The sequence below is a fragment of the Monomorium pharaonis genome, chromosome 1 (assembly GCF_013373865.1).
Source record: "Monomorium pharaonis isolate MP-MQ-018 chromosome 1, ASM1337386v2, whole genome shotgun sequence".
In the NCBI taxonomy this organism is placed as follows: Eukaryota; Metazoa; Arthropoda; class Insecta; order Hymenoptera; family Formicidae; genus Monomorium; species Monomorium pharaonis.
The window spans coordinates 36,919,801-36,942,891 of record NC_050467.1 but is presented as its reverse complement, the minus strand read 5'-3'; the positions used below and the strand labels follow the sequence as shown (position 1 = coordinate 36,942,891).

At 38.6% G+C, this 23,091-nt stretch overlaps 3 protein-coding genes across 3 annotated transcripts; 2 read left to right on the top strand and 1 right to left on the bottom strand.

Annotated features, from left to right (window-relative positions):
* The first annotated feature begins 9,911 nt into the window (after positions 1–9,911).
* Positions 9,912–13,100, top strand: LOC118646411. The gene is made up of 2 exons (XM_036289200.1): positions 9,912–10,117; positions 11,368–13,100. The coding sequence occupies exon 2, from the start codon at positions 11,369–11,371 to the stop codon at positions 12,983–12,985; it is 1,617 nt and encodes a 538-aa protein (XP_036145093.1). The 5' UTR covers positions 9,912–10,117; position 11,368; the 3' UTR covers positions 12,986–13,100.
* Positions 13,101–17,769: 4,669 nt separating this feature from the next.
* Positions 17,770–18,612, top strand: LOC118647835. The gene is made up of 2 exons (XM_036293497.1): positions 17,770–17,938; positions 18,030–18,612. Exons 1-2 carry the CDS (start codon positions 17,892–17,894, stop codon positions 18,610–18,612), a joined length of 630 nt encoding a protein of 209 aa, XP_036149390.1. The 5' UTR covers positions 17,770–17,891.
* Positions 18,613–19,359: 747 nt separating this feature from the next.
* Positions 19,360–20,559, bottom strand: LOC118647256. The gene has a single exon (XM_036291785.1). The coding sequence runs from the start codon at positions 20,557–20,559 to the stop codon at positions 19,360–19,362; it is 1,200 nt and encodes a 399-aa protein (XP_036147678.1).
* Positions 20,560–23,091: the final 2,532 nt, after the last annotated feature.

Sequence of the window (23,091 nt, the reverse complement as noted above, 5' to 3'; positions counted from 1 at the left end):
GACCTCTCAAAGATTCACATTATTTGAATGTGTGATTTTCGTATGATCTCATCAGTAAGTATCAAATGTATGTGCCTAAAACATATTTTGCCGCAGCAGCCGTACATCGGCGCTTGACCTCTGAAACATTAGTCATCCTTGAATGTGTAAAGTTTGAAATAGTGATTGTCCCCTCTACTGAGATGTGTGAAAAATATGTGATTGTCCCCTCTACTGAGATGTGTGAAGGGTATGCAATATAAGAAGAGTTCTGACAACGGTATCATATCAGTTAATCAGTGGAATACGGACGGTAAAGTTCCAATCTTGCATTAGTTAATCAAAAGAAGTCGGAGTTTCCCTGAAAATGAACTATTACGTTCCGATTCAGCAGAATGAAACGTGCGATAAACCGTAAGTATTTCTTAAATTAATTAAATCAAATTTTGTTACATATTTAATTGGATTTTATTTTTTATATCTTGCAACATTTTTTCTTTACAGAACAATCTCGCAGCCGCGTCATACTCCACGCATTCTGGGGAGGAGATTTGCTTTGACGACTACATTCTACAAATATTTGGATATAGGAATCAGTGTGGGACTTGAGCCTTTTGTAGAGATGATTCTTGGTGACAACAAGGGCAATGAGATATCGCTGTCACGTGATACCTGGGTAATAATTATTGAGAAACGGACAGATATCGAGCAACTCCTGCAGTCGACAACCGCTACATCGTTGTGGATTAATGATCTTTTCATCGAAGTCGTTAAAATACGTAACGAGAGTATCATAAAATTCACTTTAAATAACAAAATTATGTACATGAAACCATCGACTGTGCAATTTTTACTAAATCTTGAAGATGTGATCAATAATGCATATTTTAAGTTATGGGATGATATGCATATAGTAAAAGAACGATATAATCAATTTGTAAACTGTTTGCGGCGAAATAATATTCATAACAAGTGTGATGCAGTCAAATTGTTAAATGAAATATGTGTAAAAACTTCACTTGTAGATTGCGAACTGATGGTTTATGCATCAGACAATATTGTATACGACGCGTTACAAAAGGAATAAATGAAAAAAATTATAAATAATTATTATAACTATTTTCTCTCTTCCCTATTCCTTTGCGGTATAATGGCGTGCGCAGAACCGAGTAGGAGGTACATAGATAAGATGGGTGGGAACGCATGTATGTAACCGCATATGAAAGAACGCAACGAATGAAAGAGAAAGAGCGAGAGAATGATAAAACTGTATGGCTGGAAATATCGCGTACGGATGAAAGAGATAGAGAGAGAGAGAGAGACAGATTCGGAATAGAGGGAGAGAGCGAGCACCGCGGCGATGGCTGCTACAACAGCGGCGGCGGCGGCGGCGGCGGCGGCGGCGGCGGCGGCGGCGGCGGCGGCGGCGGCGGTCGCGGACCCCGATTCCCCCTCTCCCGCTCCGGGTCGCGGACCCGAAAATACCGCGTCAGCAATTTCCGCATCGCGAGATCCTCCTCCCCGCGTGACGTCATACCCCCACGCCTACCGGTACCCCCCGCACACCTCTCTCCCGCTCCCGGGTCGCGGACCCGAAAATACCGCGTCAGCAATTTCCGCACCGCGAGATCCTCCTCCCCGCGTGACGTCATACCCCCGCGCCTACCGGTACCCCCCGCACACCCGCACCCCCCTCGGAGCCCCGTAGTTAGAACTGTCATAGTATTAACTACTCACTTTTCACTTGAAACTTTTCTGAAATATCTTTGAAAGGTTTCTGTGCTATATGAGATCGCTATAAAATATTAAACGCTAACTTAATTTTACTTTAAAATTATGTTTACACAAATATATCAATATTATAATACACTTTAAGTTACATCTAGTACTATATTTTAACTTTCTTCTTGGCACGAACGCATAGGCAATCGAATTATTAAAAATCCTAAGTTCTTAATATCTTTACCACCAGTATTGCTTATGGGTTCGTCGAGGATCATTTAACTTTAAGATAAATAAGAACCGGATATTTGTAAAGGCCCTCTGCACGTGCACCGTCAGATAAAACCTGTCATTAAAGAAACGATATCTCGTCAACGCAATTGAATACTTAAAAATTTGCATGATCCGAACGGCTCCAAAACAAAATTTATTATCAACGCGACGGCGCACAGTGGGAAAAAAGCTCATTTTTTGGACAAAAATCTACCTACAGTGCAATTCTCAACCGATTTTAAGTTTGTTTGGCTTACTTTACTCGTTAAGGTTTGCTCTTTGACGTAGTGCTGCGGCATTATTGATATAGAGTTGAAATACAAAATGACGGATAGAAATAGAGCGTCGAAAACGTTAAAATGTCTATCTATAATGATACTTTTCGCCTATGGTATCAAACATATTTACCTCAAAATGGGTACATATATGTTTTTTGGGCCGCGGAATACGAATTTAAGGTCAAACTGAACATTCAATAATCACGATTTATTATAACATTTATTAAGAGTACTCTTATAATAAATGTTATAATAAATTGTGATTATTGAATGTTCAGTTTGACCTCAAATTCGTGTTTCGCAGCCCCAAAAACATATATGTACCAATTTTGAGGTGTAATAAAATAAGTTTGATATCGTAGGCAAAAAGTATCATAGATAGCATTTTAACGCTTTGTTGCGCCTTGCGGTACAACAAATGGTTTTTGCCGTACCTTGCGGTGCGACAAAAGATCTTTAGGGATTCGTTGCTGCCCAAGGAGTAGAAACTCGCGGAAAAAGGCGGCTTTTGTTGGCAGGGTCCTCAAATCACTCACTCACTGATTTTAAGTGAATTTAATAAAAAGGTTTATTTAGTTTATAATGTACAATAGCGACGGTCGGCGAAGGTGCCGCGTCGGGTTACACTTGATTAGATACGGCGCGTGACTCGGAGTTAGCGCGTCGTCTCTTCGCTCGCTCGAGGTTTGCTTGCGGCTAAGTCCCGAACTCGTAATTTACTCGTGCGGGCCGTACGTATCGGCTTGATTGCTAATCACTGATCCCCCGGGCCGCTGTTCGGCAGCAGCTTAAATAGTGTCGCGGATTTGATTATTAGTGGGGGCATCGGGCCCTCCGCATGACCATATATGGTCATTCTTGCGCGCATCCGGCGCGCGGGAAATATTTGCAAGCTTAGCAACAATTGCCAACCCGTAGATTGAGTGCCTAGCGGGCGCGTCTCCGGGTGGCGGATAGGAGGACACCCGGATGGGAAACCCCGGTCCGGGCCTAAACCCCCGCGTGCCGGGGCGGACCGTCCGGGTAGTAACGGTTATAACCTGCCCCGGCGGAAGTAAAACCCTGCCCAGGGGTGGGGAAAGCCGATACCGCGGACCAACTTGACCCAAGCCAAGCTGGAAGCTATCGTGACGAGGGCTGCGTGGCACTGGGGAGGCAGTATCTTGAACGATGCCTCTGGGGAACCAGGCGAAACCCCAGAGTATTTAGCCTTACCCACGCATGCGGGGCTCTGCGTGGGTGGACCGTATGTTTCCCTAGCTGCTCGTGGGAACAAAATAGAGGATGAAATCAAACTTAAACTTAAACTCACTGAAGACACCCCGATGGAGGCTTCGACCGAGGACTCCGGAAGGGTAGAAGAAGCGAGATCGGGAGCCGAACGGACCCCTAGGGGCACGGGAAACACCGGGACCGCGGAGGGGGGAGTGGTTTCGAGTGCCGAGCGGGCCCCTGGGGGCACGGGAGGCACCGAAGCCGCAACGGACGAACCGGCAAAGGAAGAGGATCTTTGCAAAAAGAAACTCTCCGGAGCCGCGAAGAGGAGGAGGGCTCGGAAGCGAAGGGGGGGCTCAGTCCCAAGCTCAGGCTGGGACTGAGATTGGGCCTCCGCCGGCCGTTCCGGGGACCTCTTCTTCCTCGTCCTCGGTTATCTTCTAGACGCCGGTTAGGGGGCCTCAGGGGAACTCCGGCAATAAACGCCGGAAGGACCCCGATAGGACCCCACAATCGGCGGAAGGAGCGAAGAAGAAGCAGAGGGTCCAGGGGACCCATGCTTACGTGGACGCCGCTGACCCTCTGACGAGGGTGATTGTCGAGGAGGGGTACCCTGATGCTGCAATGACGGCTGAGCGGTTGGCGCAGCTGAGGGGTGCGGTCTTCAAACAGATCCAGGGGACCCGAGAGGTACCCTGCCCAGATTCGACAGCACCCCTCTGAGGGGGGGGGGGGCTGCGGTGGTGAGGTGCGCGGACGCGGAGTCCCTGAAATGGCTCGAAAGCCGGATCGGGGGCATCGTGCCGTGGGAGGGCGCCAAGCTCAGGGTGGCGGGACTGGAGGTGCTGCAAAAGCAGTACAGAGCTGCGGTGTGGGTCCCGGGACCTCCCGTGGGCGCGGCTGCGGTCCTGGGGCTGCTGGAGCGGCAGAATCCGGGGATCGTCACCTCGGGCTGGCGTGTTTATGCTGAGAATGTAGGGGCTACCTGCGAAGGTAGAAATCTCATTCTCGGCATCCCCCAGTCCAGCGTCAATAGGCTTAAGGCGCTGGACTTTAGGCCCCATCTTGGGATGGACCAGGTCACTTTTAAAGTGACCGGTCCATCCCAAGAGGAGGCGGGAAAGGGTAGGGAGGGGCTCGATCCAAAGGTCCTCATAGTGGGCTTGACCGGGTAGGGAGGGGCTCGATCCAAAGGTCTTCATAGTGGGCTTGACCGGGGTGGGCTTCACCCAAATCAACTTGCATCACAGCAAAGGAGCCTCGGCTGTTCTTGCCAGGCGCCAAGCTGGGGTACACACAGCCATATCACTAATACAAGAACCTTGGCTGGTCCGAGGCTGTATTAGGGGTCTGGCGGGGTGCGGTAGGCTGTTCAGGCCACCACACGAAGACCGGCCCAGGGCCTGTGTGGCCGTTAAAGGGCTGGAGAGCCAGCTATTGCCGGATTTCTGTTCTAGGGACTTGGTAGCAGTTGTGATTGAGGACGCCAGCGAGACCGGAATCAAGATGAGGATGGTAGTGGCGTCAGGCTACTTCCCACATGAGGAGGGCGATCCGCTGCCATCGGACCGGGTGGTACGACTGGTGGAGTTCTGCCAGAAGGAGCGACTTCCCCTCATACTGGGGTGCGATGCGAACGCGCACCACACGGTGTGGGGAAGCACGGACACCAACAGGAGAGGAGAGAAGCTATTGGAATTTCTGGTGTCCACAGACCTAGAGATTCTTAACAGAGGCAGGGAGCCTACCTTTGTCACTGCGGTGAGGAGGGAGGTCCTAGACCTAACCATCTGTTCAAGACAGGTAGTGCAGGAGGTGACCGGCTGGAGGGTCTCTGACGAGCCCTCATTGTCGGACCACAGACAGATCACCTTCAGACTGGCCAAGGTGCAAGCAAAGGTGAGAACAGTGAGGGATCCAAGGAGGACGGACTGGGACTCATTTCGAGAAGACCTGGCTGTCGGTCTCAGGGAGTTTCCCAAAAGACATGGGACCCCGCAAGAGATCGAGCTGTGCGTCGAGCACCTGCAAAGGGTTCTCATTGGCAGCTTTGAGAACAACTGTCCAGAGAGGATAGTGAGAAACACGAAGGAAGTCTCCTGGTGGAACCCCAAGCTGCAGAAGCTCAGAAGTGCTGCACGTCGTGCCTAGAACAAAGCCAGGAACACGGGCCGCCAGGCCGACTGGGACCTTCACCGAAGGGCTCAGAAAGCCTATAGAAACTCTGTAGTGAGGGCGAAAAAAGAGAACTGGAGGAGGTTCTGCGAGTCGGTAGAGGGGATACCTGAAGCCGCTAGGCTCAGCAGAATCTTAGCCAGAGATCGGGACGCGGCTCTGGAGGCCATTCGGCTCGACGATGGGACGATGGCGTCTGGAGAGCGATGCCTAAAACACCTGCTGGAGTCGAACTTTCCGGGCTTCCGCGGAGGCCCAGAGGGAGACGTCCACCAGGGAAACTCAAATCTCCGTAGGATACGAGGAGAAGACTGGTCTCTTGCGGCAAAAATCGTTGGGCCTGACAAGGTCAAATGGGCCGTAAGAGGTTTCAAGCCCTTTAAGTCAGCTGGGCCGGACCGGGTCTTCCCGGCTTTTCTCCAGGAGGGGCTGGAGCAGATCACCGGGCCGCTCACGCGGACGCTAAGGGCTTGTTTGGCACTGGGCTATACACCTAGGGCTTGGAGGCAGGCGAGAGTTGTGTTCATTCCCAAAGCGGGAAGAACGGGTTACAGCTCCGCCAAGGATTTTCGTCCAATCAGCCTGACGTCTTTTCTTCTCAAGACGCTGGAAAGGCTGGTGGATGTCTATATACGCGACGTGGTTCTACTGCAGCATACGGACAAATATTTCCGTATGAAATATTTTTACAGACCTTTCCGTTTAATTATTTCTGAAACCTTTCACATGAAACAATTTAACAAACTTTCAAAAGAGTTTTTTCTGAAATCTTTCACATGCAATAAATTTGAAACTTTTAGTTGAGTTATCCCTAAAACATTTTATTTGACATATTTTTACAGACTTTTTAATTGAGTTATTTCCAAAACCTTTTACATAAAATAATTTAATAAATTTTTCAGTTGAGTTATTTGTTACATCTTTCACACACGCTATCTTGAAAACTTTCAGTTGAGTTATCTTTGAAAACTTTCTTATGAAATAATCCAGCACATATATTGTTCGCGGACCGTCACTAGGTGACGCACGCGGCATCTTTCTCGTAATGCAATTCACACTTCACAAGCTATATAAAGTAGACCACGGTGACAGAAAACGGATCAACCTATGCTATCGTAGTAAGCTGTCGGGGCCTACGTGATATTTATTATTGTGTCTTAAAGACACATCTTTCATGGCTAAAGATTTTAGCTTTGGTAACGAATCCTTTTTCTGCGTGTAGTGCACCTATTATATAGCACAGAAACCTTTCAGAGATATTTCAGAAATGTTTCAAGTGAAAAGTAAATCATTTCAGAAATGTTTCAAAATATTTCTGAGACAGTTCTGAGACAGCTCTGAGATAGCAAAATGTCCACGATGCTTGCACTTGACTTCTGAATGTTTTCAGAAAGGTTGCAGACATGTATCAGCGACCTTTCAGTACACTTTCAGAAATGTTTCAAGTGCAAGCATCGCGGGCATTTTGCTATCTCAGAGCTGTCTGAGAGCTGTCTCAGAAACATTTGGAAACGTTTCTGAAATGTTTCACTTTTCACTTGAAACTTTTCTGAAATATCTCTGAAAGGTTTCTGTGCTATATGGGTATTTTCAATGTCTGTTGCTTCATATAAGTATGCACCATTTTCATAACTAAGATAATTATGCAAAGCACAACACGCAAAAGTAATAATTGGAGCAGTATCGACTGGTAAATATATTGTTGATAAAAGAACACGAAATCTATTTGCTAATATTCTAAAACTATTTTCAACAACCCTTCTCCCTTTACTAACTTTATAATTTAATATTCGTTCATCATATGTTAAATTTCGTAATGAATACGGTTTTAAAATATGCTTTTGCAAAAGAAAAGCATTATCAGCTAATAATACATATCCCAGGTAGCAAGCCCACGTCATTTTGACGTCCCAAAATGATCATATCTGGTCATATGTCGTCAAAATGACCATTTTTTTACATGGCCTAAAAGTGACGTCATTTCAAAATCATATTTCAGTCATGATCTGACGATTATTTTCCCAGACAGCACGCATCCAAGATCGGGACATAAAGACGTCATTAAGACGTATTTTAGACACGGTCTAAAGTGGTGTCTACAATGAGATTTAAGGCGTAAGGCATAAGTATATTGTATAAGCATATTATATTCAACTTTAAGGCTGGTATTTATAGTCGAATTTTATTTCAAGATCGTCTCAAGCAATATCTTAAGATGCTAATACAGCTCTGTGATTGGCTGATGGCATCTTAAGACAGTACTTAAGATGATCTTAAATATAAGATCCGACTATGAATACTGGCCTAAGAGAACTTTTTTAAAAAAACATTTAGATATCTTAGAAATGATATCAAAATGATAACATTTATCAGAGACGTCTACTAAGAGCGGTCTTTGAGATATCTCATTGAAAATGTTTTCCTTATGATATCAACTAAAAACAATATCAGCTTATTGTCTCATAAAAGATATCACAATGCTGTTCGATTTTTGAGTCGTCCATGCGCGTCGTAGTTGATTCAGAAATCAGACAACACTATGGCTGCGTTCCGATATTCACTGCTAGTACTGAAAATCTATAGTAATATATAAGTATATAGTAGTATATAATAATATATAAAATTATATATTACGTCACATATACTGTAGATTTTCAGTACTGACAGTAAATATCGGAACGCAGCTTATAACATCCTGAATGAGAGATATTTAAAAAAATTATCATAAAGATAATGTTTTCAAAAATAACGGTTTGTCTACAATTACTGCGCACAAAAAATGCACAAAATCTAAATTCATCATGTACTGTCAGGGTGTCGCACTTGACTACAGTGCAGTCTAACGGGTTGCATATCCGTACGGGTTGCTATTCCGTCGATAAAAACGCGTGCCGATTTTATCAATAAGTGCGTGCGCGGAGAGAGCGGACTAACAAGGGAACGGACAGAACTGTCCCTCACCGATTTTAATGAGCTTTGGATATGTTGTAGAACATAAAAAAATATTAGACTCATATTTTTTTTTATCTGCGTATCTCGACGTTTAAGGGTTGAAACCACCCCTCGAAAATAACGCATTTTTTCGTTTTTTGCGAATATCTTTGAAAATATAAGGTTTATGAAAAAATGTTCTATATAAAAGTTTTATGGCATTTTATACTCTTTACAATAGTATATTTATATTTTTTAAAAATTTTAAACTTTTTAATTTATCCCACCCCCCACCCCCTTTTTTCAACATATAAAAAATTTTGTAAGGACAAAAATTAAAGAGCATTAAAAGCCGAATCCACCCATGTATAATAACATATGGGTTCCATCATTCTCAATTATTAGCAAAACGAGATAGTAATCTCGCGCTATAGGTGCCGCGCTAGAAGTAGTGTTGCGTTATTTCTTTAGTCGCGTCACACTCAATAACTGCCACTTCTGCGTATATTTTTATATTAAAACATAAAAATGGATTAATTTTAATTATATAATACGCAACGTATTACTCGATATAAAGCATAAATGTATATATATAACAAAATTAGCATATATATACGTATGTGCCTACGTACATTTTCATTGTTACAAATGCGAAAATAAATTAATATGAAGCAAAATATTTTTTAACATTTATAACTGCAAATACAATATAACAAAATATATAATATCAAGAGGAAAATATAAAATATAAACTGCTATTATATAAATATAATAACTATTTGCATAATTATATTATTTACACTATATGCACGTAGTACGCTCTGATAATAAAGATAATATAAGTATATAATTTAATTTAATTTGAAGTTTAAAAATACATTTATACGGATGTATATATACATTTTGCATACGACACGGACAAATAACTTTAATATCACTGTTGATAAAGGGACCGGTTGTTTTCGCGCAAGCGCATCACGTGAGGCTTCAGTAAAATATCTATTAGTAATAGGAAGGAGATCTTTGATCATACATCTTGCACACGACACTAACGTATAAATATAGCAACAGTGATAGACAGATCGGTTGTTCTCGCGCAGGCGTGAGGCTTCAATAAAGCATCTATTAGTAATAGGAAGGAGATATTTGATCCCCATACAATTTTTTGCAAATTTATAAAGACGTGAACACATTTCACATATTAAACACGCATGTATATTTTCTCGTATTAAATAGAATAATTTATAAATATTGTATTTTATTTGATAAATACTGGTAAGATTTTTTGCAAAATTGTATGGGGACCAAACATCTCCTTCCTATTACTAATAGATACTTTATTAAAGCCTCACGCCTGCGCAAGAACAACCAATCCGTCTATCATTGTTGCTAAATTTATACGCCGGTGTCGTGTGCAAAATGTATTGCATATATACATTCGTATAAATATATAAAGGAGAAGCTGCCGTTTCAGTTCGTAGTTGGTAATGTGAACAAGTATATTGGATAGTGTATTGTCACAAGTATTGTTCTTTCGTGAACATGTAAGTATCTGCTTTTAATTTATTACTCTTTACTCTCTTAATGTGTGCCGTTTAATTCTGTCATTGTCATTCATTTTTTGTCATCTTTCATATTATTCTCCGATTTCATATTTCTAAAAAAATTATTTTTTAGAGCAATTTTCATAACAATAAATGTTGTAATTGATGTTGTGATTAATTCTACATATTTTTTGTAATCATCTGTATTAGCACAACTATTTCGTTTACAAAATTATTTTTTATTTACTTTAAATGTCAAATATTTATTTTAATGTCTTGACTGTAGTCTCCCTATAATTATTATTCAGTTTTAGTGACTTAATTCATTTTGACTTATTATTTTTTTTTTATCAAGAGAGTTTGAAACGACATAACTATCATAGAAACTCTAGTAGAAATATTTTTACAATTTTTTACGCAAAAAATGCGAAGACTACAATTTTTTATGATTTAACTATAACTTTGTACAATACATCTACTTCATTTTTATGTCAAACAACGCGATTTGGGCCATGTTTATAATTTTTCATAGATTTACGTAGAAAAATTTATGGAAAACTGCAAACATCTATGAAAATTTACAAACATTTATGAAAAATTACAAACATCTATGAAAAGTATAATTTTTCGTAGATGCGTTGTAATATTATAGAAAATTACAATTTTCTATGCAAATCTATAAAATATTACAAGCATGGCCCAAATCGCGTTGTTTGACATACAAATAATGTATCGTACAAAGTTGTAATTATATCATAAAAATTGTGGTGTTTGCATTTTTTGCGTAAAAAATTTAAAAAATATTTTTATTAGTGGTATTAACGTATTCAATTCTAATATTAGATATGTTGTAAAAATATAAAAATAATGATAAAAATATTATAAGTATATATATTACATGCGGTCATAAAAATATTCGTAAAATGTTGTAGATAGTTGTGAATAGTTGTGATTTTTACAACAATGTACAACTTCTACAATTAATTACGTCGCTCATGAAAGTGCTCGTAAAAAATTGTAGAAACTCAAAAATACTATATTAATTACAAATTGTCATGAATTTTTACAATTTTCATTAATTTGTAGAAAGTTTTGATTTGTTGTAAAAAATTTTAATTTTTTATAGAAATGCATAAAAAATTGTAAAAATATTTCCACCAGGGAAGACAATTCTATTTATTGATTATGAAGTGTATTATTTTTTACATATAATAAAAGATTGAGATATATATTTAATTTTAATATTTCAGAATGCTGCAATTTAATCCATATAATGTGATATTTTTACTCGCTATAACTTTCAATGGTTTGGATTATCCGAACACTCCGATAACATCGCAGGAAAGACGAGTGAATGAAAAAATTGAACATATGCTATTAGAAATAAAAAATGAAGAACAATTTCAATTAGAAGAGGAAGAAACTTTAGATTTTTATGATGAGTATGAGGTGCCAGAAGCGGAAAAAGTTGATTTATTAGAAGCGGATGAAGAAAAAATCTATTTTCCAGAAGAAGTTATTTGTGATTCAGTTGAAAAAACAATATCAAATGACTATAAGAGGCAAGCTGTGGAATACTGGAAAAGTGGTAAGACAAAACCAAGATCGCTTGAAGGAGTTAAGCAAAAATTTAGACAAGTTACATCGATACGACAATTACGACGATGGGAAAACTATTTCATCCAAGGTGGTAGTAGGCCAGAAAAATTAAAAAAAATTTCTCAATACACATTAGATCATTTTAATGAAGCACTTGAAAGAAAAATCATCATTCATGACATTGACATCGCTCGATGGGCTTCTCAAGCACAAAATGAAGAAAATGTGGCAGGATTTAAAGCTTCAGAGAAATGGGTACAAAGATTTAAAAAAGCACATAATATTGTATCTAGAAAAATAACAAAATTTGTTACAAAAAAGTCTCTATTATCAAAACCTGATTTAGAAAATAAATGCGAGACATTTATTGCAAACGTAAAATATTATATTAATCGATTTGGCGTGGAAAATATTTATAATTCAGATCAGAGTGGATTTCAGTTAGAATTTCATTCTGGTCGTACTTTAGCTCAAAAAGGTATTAAAAACGTAGAATCTACAGTACAGTCTATATCAGCAACCACGCATAGCTATACAATTCAACCGACTATTTCGGCTGATGGTAGATTATTATCACCTCTTTTCATAGTATTAAAAGAAATTACAGGAACATTTGGTCCGAGAGTACAAGAAATATTATTCAACGCGCCTAATATCTTTGTTACGGCTTCAAAGTCAGGCAAATTAACATCAAATCATGTAAAAACTTGGCTAAAGGAAGTATTTTTTCCGAATGTCGGGCCACAATCAGTATTGTTGTTAGATTCGTGGAGTGGACATTGTCCTAACATAGTTTCAGAAACTAAACCAGATTCTGCAACAGATATTGTTTTCCTAACTATTCCAGCCGGTACAACGGGAAAAATACAGCCATTAGACGTATACGGATTTCGATTGTGGAAGAATTTCATTAAATACTTTTCTGATACTATTATGTTGTTAAATCTGGCTTTAGATCTTCATAATAGAAATAATATCTTGAAATTACAATCATTAACACACCATCAATTCTCGTCGCCCAGGTTTCAAAATATATTTAAATATGCGTGGACTAAAAGTGGGTACGTAGAGAATGCATACGATGAATACCTGCAAGTTATACCAATAGAATTTGAAACACCAGTAGACTTTTGTTTTAAAAAGAATTCTAAAGTAAAATGCGATCTTTGTGACGAAATAGCCATTATAACTTGTTCTTGGTGTAGAAAATCGCTTTGTATAACACATTTTTTCCACGAACATCATCTTTGTAATGAATATGTGCCATAAATATAAGACATTTATAAACATGTTTGGTAAGATTTTAGCAGTTTTCCTTACCCATGCAATAAATATTGGTATTCTTTTATTTCTGTTTAATAAAAATTTTATATTGGTAAAATTATATTTGTAACAATTATTTCAACCTCTTTTCACTTTTCCTTTATTTATACTTTCATTTTTATTTAATAATATTTTTTAATTAATATTTCAAACTTATTAAATTATATATTATATTATCTTTATTATCAGAGCGTGCTACGTGCATATAGTGTAAATAATATAATTATGCAAATAGTTATTATATTTATATAATAGCAGTTTATATTTTATATTTTCCTCTTGATATTATATATTTTGTTATATTGTATTTGCAGTTATAAATGTTAAAAAATATTTTGCTTCATATTAATTTATTTTCGCATTTGTAACAATGAAAATGTACGTAGGCACATACGTATATATATGCTAATTTTGTTATATATATACATTTATGCTTTATATCGAGTAATACGTTGCGTATTATATAATTAAAATTAATCCATTTTTATGTTTTAATATAAAAATATACGCAGAAGTGGCAGTTATTGAGTGTGACGCGACTAAAGAAATAACGCAACACTACTTCTAGCGCGGCACCTATAGCGCGAGATTACTATCTCGTTTTGCTAATAATTGAGAATGATGGAACCCATATGTTATTATACATGGGTGGATTCGGCTTTTAATGCTCTTTAATTTTTGTCCTTACAAAATTTTTTATATGTTGAAAAAAGGGGGTGGGGGGTGGGATAAATTAAAAAGTTTAAAATTTTTAAAAAATATAAATATACTATTGTAAAGAGTATAAAATGCCATAAAACTTTTATATAGAACATTTTTTCATAAACCTTATATTTTCAAAGATATTCGCAAAAAACGAAAAAATGCGTTATTTTCGAGGGGTGGTTTCAACCCTTAAACGTCGAGATACGCAGATAAAAAAAAATATGAGTCTAATATTTTTTTATGTTCTACAACATATCCAAAGCTCATTAAAATCGGTGAGGGACAGTTCTGTCCGTTCCCTTGTAAGTAGGCATGCTGTATACGACCCGCAGTCTGCGCTTCGTCAACGCGCTTGTGCTGAATCCCTTTTTTAATGTAGTAATGACGAGTTAAGAGAATAGCGCTTAAAAGTGTTTTGAATCTAACACAGTTCGAAAGAAAATAATACTGCATGCAAATAAGATAATCAATTTGAATACTCGCCGCAGCAATATTGAATAATAATGTCAGAAGCGAGAAGTTACATGGATTTTTCTTCTTACTTTGTACGCCTGCAGAGATAATTTTAATTAATTTAAGATAAATAATAATTTAAGATAAATTTAATTAATTTTTTCATAGGTCAAACTGCACGTTTATAAGTAATAACAAAATAGGTAGCATAATAAGTATTAGCAAAATACCAGGGTTCAATAAGTTAATATATTTTTTTAACTAATAAGATTAATGGCTTATAAAGTTAATGGCTTATAAAATTAATTTAGTTAAGTTAATAGTTACATGAACAAAAACTTGGTTAAAGTTATTCAGTTAAGAGTGAATTAACTCAAGTTAAATTAAAAGTTAATTTTAAAAAGCATTATTAATATTACATTAAAAAGTTATAATTTATATAAATTAGAATATCAATACAATATAGATTATTAAATATATTTAATATTTTATCTGTAAATTAAATCCATAAATCTAAGTATTTTCTCTTCGTAGAATTTTATCTTCTTCTTTAGGACGATTCGTAAAAACTTGAAAGCAATAAAAGATTTGTAACTATAATGCACATTGTTTATCTTTCCATTGAAATAATATGTATTATAGATATAAATTGTGAGGACGTGAAAGCCACAGTGAAAATTATGCCAATTATTTCTTTAAACTTTGCTTTCCGTGTCATAGATGCAATCTACATATCCCAGCAACATAAAATAACAGTCATAAGTGTTAATTGTAATTTAGCATTCAACAATCTAACCGTACTATAACATGTCGGATATATAACAGTTATTGTGAGAGCAATCTGTTTTAATATGTCCATGCTCCGCTGTGAAGGAAAAGTAGATATAATTAAAGAAGACAAGTTTGGCGTTGTTGTAAATAAGCATGTATTTATACGTTTATTTATTTATACCAAATATCACAATCAATATGCAATCATAAATAAGTTACAATAAAAATATATAATAAATAAATTTTTATGCCAATAAAAGTTATAAATGGCAAGTCAAATGATAAAATAAAAACGATAAAAGAGTCAAATGATAAGATAAAAAACTCAAGTTAAATTAAAAGTTAATTTTAAAAAGCCATTAATATTAAATTTAAAAGTTATAATTTATTTAAATTAGAATATCAATACAATATAGATTATTAAATATATTTAACATTTTATCTGTAAATTAAATCCATAAATCTAAGTATTTTCTCTTCGTAGAATTTTATCTTCTTCTTTAGGACAATTCGTAAAAACTTGAAAGCAATAGAAGATTTGTAATTGTCATGTATATATTATTGTTCTTTATTTGTTTTTATCTTACGACTTTGTCGTATCGAATGTAACGTTCTTGGTTTTGTCTCATTTTCCTGACGAACAAGATCAAGTGTGTTAGTCTTTACTCAATTCAGTCTTCCCTTACGGAAAAAACACTCTAATTTTGAGAGTTTACACTCAAAATTGAGTGTTAATACTCGATTTTGGGAGTTTATTCCGAAATTTAGGTGTATACGCTCAAATCTTGAGTATTTACACTAAAGATTGAGTGTTTATACTCTAACATTGAGTGTGTACACCCAATGATTGAGTGTTCATACTAAAGTTTGGATTTAAATACTGAATATTTAAAAGTATACTCTCAACATTTGGATATAACACACAATAAATGAGTATATACTTCCAACATAAAGTGTGAACACTGAAACGTTGGGGATGTACACTCAACATCTATCGGTTGAAGGTATACACTTAATATTGAGTGTGCATTTTCAAACATTGGATTAGAAGATATTAAATAAAAACAAAGCAAAAAAAGCAAGTTCAACCAAGATTAAAATTAATCTGCATTGGTAAAAATGGACATAAAACGAATATCTAAAATAAATATTCAACTAGAGTGTTTAGCTGGCTTTGAGTATTAATTTGAGTATTACTTTCAACTTAGATGTTTGCCATCTAATTGAGTGTTAATTTCAATGTTTTTCTTAAATTTAGGATTAACATTGAAATTAACACTCAATTAGATGGCGAACATTTAAATTGAAAGTAATAACACTCTAATTAAAAGTAAATTAAAAAGCGAACACTCAAATTGAGTGTTTACACTGAATTGAGTGTTTACCCCTTGTCCCAAATTATACTCAACTTGAGTATTTTTTTAAGTGTTATTTTCAGTGTCTTTTTCGTAAGGGTTTACTCAATGTAACTAAATTTTATACTTTTTTACATTTTATATTTTTTACTTTTTGACTCTGCAATTTTGCACATTGACTCAATTACGACTGACAATCATAGCACTGAAACGAATATTCATCAACATCAAGGTAAGTGATTTTAAAGTTTCAGTTTAAGTTTTGACATGCTTAATTATCCTGAAACGTCTTGCAAAGAAAGCGCGCAATACAAATTTTCAATTGTTTTACGTTTCAACAATTGTGTTACATTGATAGATAATTATTTCGACGATTCTAAGAAGATAATAAAACAAAAAATGGCTTGGTACGGGAACGACGAACTTACCGACATGGTGTTCATTTATGCGCAGTGTGAACGAAACGAAAGGCGAGCTGCAGCACTTTATGCAGAGCGTTTTCCCGAAAGACGTCATCCACATTATAGCATTTTTAGGAATTTAGAACAAAATATGCGCAGATATGGATCACTGCATACACCGAAAAGTAGGAATAAAAGGGTAATTCTGACCCATGGGATCTCAGGGGGGGTGAGGGGCGGGAGATTTGCGGGGTGGGATATGACGTCACGGGGGGGTATGACGTCGCGGTTTATGACGTCACGGGGGTATGACGTCACGGGGGGGTATGACGTTGCAGGGGGTATGACGTCTGGGGGGGGAGGGGGGCTTATCAGTATAAACATTTTTATATAAACTCAGTTGTAACCTGATATAAACAAATACCAGCCGCTTATCAGTACAAACTTTTATGTAAATAACATGCTAATTGTAACCTGATATAATCAAATACCAGTCGATAACCGCTTATCGGTATAAACATTTATGTAATCTCAGTTGTAATCTGATATAAACAATTACTTAAACCTTTCTAAGTAAAACTATATGCGAGTTGCAACCTGATATAAACAATTAGACCCTGCGACTAAGGGTAGTAATTAGGTATAAACAATTTTTATCTATGGGTATGGGTCTTTCTGTCACTTATCAGTATAAACATTTATAAGTAAAATAATATGCGAGTTGCAACCTGATATAAACAATTACAAATTTCTAAGAATATTTATCGCACGGAGCGCCGAATCGTCGGCAGCTGATAAATTTATTCGGCAGCTCTTGGAAGCTATAAACAAATAACGTTAACCATATCCGGTAGCTGCTTGTTATAAACAAATTTTTTATCTCACGGAGCGCCGAACCGTCGGCAGCTTAAATTTCTAGATAATGAATCGGCAGTGAACGTGTTAAAAATTAGATATTTGTGGAGGGGATAAAAATGAGATATTTTGTAGAGGAGGATAAAAAATGAGATATTTTGTGGAGGGGATAATGACATAAAAAGAGCTCCCGACAACGTTATTGCATCAGTCAGTTAGTGGAATACGAACGATAAAGCATCAACAACGTTACCGCAACAGTTAATTGGTGGAAGTCAGATTGTGAAGCTTCTGAAGAAAGAAACGTACGAGATGAACTATTACGTTCCGATCCAACAGAATGATGGGTGCGATAAATCGTAAGTATTTTTAAATAAAAAAAATCTCCTATATATTTAAATCCTATATATTTTCTATATTTTTCTATAACTTGATATATTCTTTTTACAGAACATTATCGCAGCCACGCTATACTCCTCGCATCCTGGGAAGGCGATTTGCTTTAATCGTCACTGCCTACAAATATTTGGATATCGGAGTCAGTGTGGAACTTGAACTTTTTGTGGAGATGATTCTTGGTGACAACAAAGGCAATCAGATACCGCTGTCACGTGACGTATGGATAATAATGATCGAGAAACGCATGGATATTGAGCGACTCCTGCAGTCAACCACCGTTACATCGCTGTGGATTGATAATCTTCTTATAGAACTCATCAAGTTACATAACGGGAGTGTCGTAAAATTTACATTAAATAACAAAGCCTTGTATATGAAACCTTTGACCGTGCAATTTTTACTAAATCTTGAAGATGTCATCAATAATGTATACTTTAAATTGTCGCGGGATATGTTTGTAGTGAAAGAAAAATATAATCGATTTGTAAACTGCTTGCAGCGAAATAATATTAATAATAAGTGCGATGCTGTAAAGCTATTAGATGAAATATGTGTAAAAATTTCGCTCGTAGACTGCGAACTAATGGTTTATGCATCAGACAATATTGTATATGATGCTTTGAATAATAAATAAATACGTATTTCTATAAACGTTTTAGAATTATTTTTTCCTATCAATTATCCTAACTTAAAAAACTATTTTAATTAATAAAACGGAGAAGAGGAAATATAAACGGGGGTAATGGAAATATAAAAAAATGCACAACACATAAAAAAATTATTTTTTATTACTAGACCACCAGTTAAACAGTTTAAATACATTCTGTAAAGCGCAATTGTTAACATGATTTCGACAACGTAAGGTGTACGTAATGTCCAACTTGTTTAGAGGTTTTATGTCTTCGTAATGCACCTCGATATTTTCGACATTAGCTTCCTCTTTCGCCTTGTCCAGGAGTAAGTCATGCAGCCATTCTCGTTTCTCACATCCCTTTACGTACACGACAATTTCATCATCGGTTGCAGCTGTACCCATCACTGCCTTGGTAATTAAATCTCTAGCCATACTGTGCGGAATCAATCCATCCTCTCATGATATTCCGTGATGATTCACTTTCAACCACGCCACCTGACGTCTTTCTGCCTTGGTAAGGTATTCCCATGGATAGGTGGGTGTAAATATGTAGTGGGTGAGTTCAAATCCATCTTTGAGAGGGCAAATTCCTTAACGATAAATTCTCCACCAACGATGAAACCTTGCAGGTCCACGAACGTTGGTACAGACATGACAGATGTCGTTGAGAATACTGTGATCCGTCTCGACGCGTTATAAATTTTTATATCATCCTGATATTGTTTTGGAGAAAAAGTGGCGCCGCACTTAGGTAATTTTGCGCACAACGTTGGTCAACGGGTTGTACTGAATCACACGATCGTGTATAATGAGACAGTACGCGGTAGTGTTCGCGGGTACATTTTCTCTGCATTCAAATTCTAAGCGTACGTCCACGGTTGCGCTCTTGATCGATTCGTTTTGTCGAGAGCAATCGATAATCACGAATGGACCATTATGTCGAAACATGGTGACGGATTGATTCGGCTCGAGATAATCATATCCATAATAGTTTTTACAGAAATGTGCATACGTCTCGTACAGAATCGACCATTTATTTTTATCGAAATCCAGATTCAGATCATCGTACGGATAACATTCCGAGTTTAAATAGAGTTTCGCGTTGATTAATTTGCAATGATCGAATCGGCTCATGTTTTCAGACATAATATTCTTCCGACCAGCCTGCAGAGCGAAAACGACGTATCGAGGCTTCTCAAGCTGAGTAGCGGTCTTGATGGCCCACGAATGTTTGGTTGTGCTTTGCAATAAAGGATACTGGTATAGATCCCAAGAGCGAAATGCCATGCTGAGGTATCGCCCGCTTTCCAGAGCACGCAGCATCGACAGTTTATTTATTTCGTTCAGTAACACGTGCGGCATTCGCCACTGAACTTTGAGTAATTCAATCTTCGGCTCCAATTCTGAACTTTCCATCAGACAATTGTTATTGTTACGCGCGCGTATTAAAATCAGCTCATGGCGAGCGTTGATCACCACGCGTCTGTAATCTTCACAAAATCCCAACAGTATGTTGAGCGGTATGCAAAAATTAAAGTATCCGTTCGGAGGATTCCACGGATCCCAGCCGGCGTTCCTCGCGATTACGCTTCTGGCGGCTGACATAGTTACATAGTTCTTGAGGGTGCTGGTTATTCCGACGTTTCTGTTTCGATCAATTTCCACACCGTCGAGCTCGTATCGAATCTCATCGAACATGAACGCGACGCAATTATTTGCCAATGTCACATCAGATCCCGCAACTGGTTTCTTTATTATAAGTTTTCCTTCAATGTATAGAAAACTTTCGTGCGGTAACGTGTAAAGATCCTGTTGTTGTATAGGAATTCTTATCTCATCGTTGTATTCGAACGTCGTGTTGGCGAACGGATTGTACGTGTGAGTCTCGATCTTGACGATGCGATCGTCAAAGATCGGCTCGTCCTCGATATTTAAAATATCCGTCATTGTCGCACCGCAAATCTCAGAGATTGTAGATATTCAACGTTCGACGCGGTGAGCCTCTTTTCCTTGGAACAGTCGAATGATCGAATATTATCGAATGTCGTCGCAAAAGTATCGGATGACTGCTGTAACGTTGGTGTTTTCGTCGTAAAGATGTTTATTTTTCTGGCGCGTTCCGACGCGTGTAGTACGAGCATCTCACGTTCGCGTTATCGTTGCAGCTGTCGTCGCACATGCAATCTGACGGTAATTTCTTCTCCTCGAAAATCAAGCAATCGTCCGTTCTGGTCAACCACGCGTATCGTCAGATTCGTAACGCTCCGCACGATGATCGGCAGGTAAATGATCTGCGACGGCCTTTCCGAGATCTTATATCCAGGTGAAACGTTCGGTGAAAATTCATGTATTGCGTGCACGCTTTTGTCGTTGCTGTACGCGCCCGCGGTCACGTTGCACTCTACGCGGATAATGTTTACGTTCATTATGTTGATTGACACATCCGACTCATGCCATATTCGCGGTTCTAGTATACGCTTCGATGTGAATCCCAGGAGCGAGCCGATGTTGTTTGGTTTGCCAAAATTTATTTTGTGTGCGCATCTGATCTCGCATCTCATCGTATTATAGTTTGCGCGGATCGTAATCGGATCTTTATCTCCACCATTACTATCTTCAGCCGCGACGTCACGTTGCGGACGTATTTGCGAAATCTCACGTTTCAAAAACTCATTAATGGCCTGCAACTCGTACAATCCCTCGGGAATCGTAATCTCCGCGTTGTCTTTGCCAAAGTAAAATTTATTGTTTGAAGCATTCACGTTCGGTATCGTGTTATATGTTTCAAAGATCGCTAAACCGAGCTCGTAATCGTCGTCGCTCAAATCTATAGCCGGAGAGTAGCTTGCCGCGAGAATGCTGCTCTTGCGGCTCAGCGTAAATGTCAGCGGCATGTTTGAACGAATACTGAGATTAAACAGCGCAACGTCGGTCTTTAAATCGAGTGTAAAAATAGCAGACAAAATTGTCCGCAATTCCTTTGATCGTAAGTTTGATACGACGTTCGATTGTACTCTATCTTTGTCACATCGTCCCCAAAATATCGTACGAGTTCTCTGGGTGGCCGCAGATTGCCGAAACTGTCGAAATACGCCATGTGATTTCTCCTCTTTGCGTATGCCACCCAGTGAGTACCGGGGCCCTCCGCATCGTCCAGATTTACGATACCGCTCTTGTTTTGACGCGCACCGCTCGTCGGTAGCGCGTTACGCATAAACACTCCTCTGAAATACGGGATAGACAATCGTTTTGCCAATTGATGTAGTTGCATGTTCGTCGTCACACCTGCGGGTATTTTTAATGCCTCTTTGACATATTTTTTCGTTTCGCTTTTACACCTTTTCCGTACTTGTACGGGGCGAGGTACAGCCCTCGTCCGCCTCTGTACGGGGCGAGATATACTCCGCGCCCTTCCTTTGCGCGATTGTGACGTTGCAGCTCCTCGAGCTGACGTCGCGCAGCTTTGCTGTCGTTTACCACCTTTGTCACACCGGCTGCGCCGCCGATCAATGATCCGAGCGCGCCCAACATCGGTAAAATTGGTAACATGCCGCCTCGTCTCGCTGTCGGAAGTATACGTTTTTTTTTGTTACCTTTTTTTTCTTCTTCATGCCCATACCTATCTTTGACTTGGCTTTCATGGCTGCCCAGACGGCAGCGGCGGCTGCTCTTTCTCCGAGAGCCGAGTCTTTCGTGATTACGCGTGTTTGTGCTTTCGCGGCGAGTATCTCGTCCGCCACGTGTCTGTCGGTGAGCTCGTTGCTGCGAGAATACGCAATGTCGTGTTCGCGGCACGCCGCGTCCAGCGGATTTATACCCCTATCGCCTCTAGCTAATCGTTTTTCCAATTGCGTTCCCGGTCCGCAAAATTGATAACCGGAAATATGTAGCTCGAATGGAAGCGCGTTTATCGCGCGATTCAAAAGATGACCGCAGCCGCTTTTTACCTTTGCGACAGCTGGCATTCGGTACAATTCTTGATCAACGGCGCGGGTCCGTCGATGTGCGTTTGCTGCCACGGCTGATTATAATGCTCGTTGCAGCGACGATATTGTTGAACTTCGAAATCAGTCTTTATATATTCCGGGAGCTTGTCCCACACGTGTTCGATATAGTTGGCGCACTCGCGTAACAGAACGATCTTTGGTACGAATTGTAACTGTTCAGCGCTCAAATTTATAATATTGGAGGGATGTGATAGTATGAGATACATGTTTGCTACTGAGCGATGCGCGATTTTGCATGCCTATAAATAGTGATTCCTGCGAGGTTTTTGTTTCCTAGTAATTTTTTTTATTATTCGCTTTAAAAAACCGTGCGAGTACTATTATGAAAAAATAGTTTTCAAGCCATGAGTGAAACGTCACAGGGCTATAGTTTACTCGAGCATCGACAATAGGCTCAAGTGACATCTCCGCAGCGTGGGGATGATAAGTACCAAAATCATAAATAGTAGCCTTCGAAGCCGGACTGACCGTC

What these genes read in the sequence shown, in the direction of transcription:
- LOC118647256 (XM_036291785.1), bottom strand. Translation starts at nt 20,559, where the DNA reads ATGACGGATATTTTAAATATCGAGGACGAGCCGATCTTTGACGATCGC.
- LOC118647835 (XM_036293497.1), top strand. Translation starts at nt 17,892, where the DNA reads ATGAACTATTACGTTCCGATCCAACAGAATGATGGGTGCGATAAATC. An exon ending in AATGATGGGTGCGATAAATC is followed by an intron (nt 17,939 to 18,029) that starts GTAAGTATTTTT and finishes TTCTTTTTACAG; the next exon opens with AACATTATCGCAGCCACGCT.
- LOC118646411 (XM_036289200.1), top strand. Translation starts at nt 11,369, where the DNA reads ATGCTGCAATTTAATCCATATAATGTGATATTTTTACTCGCTATAACT.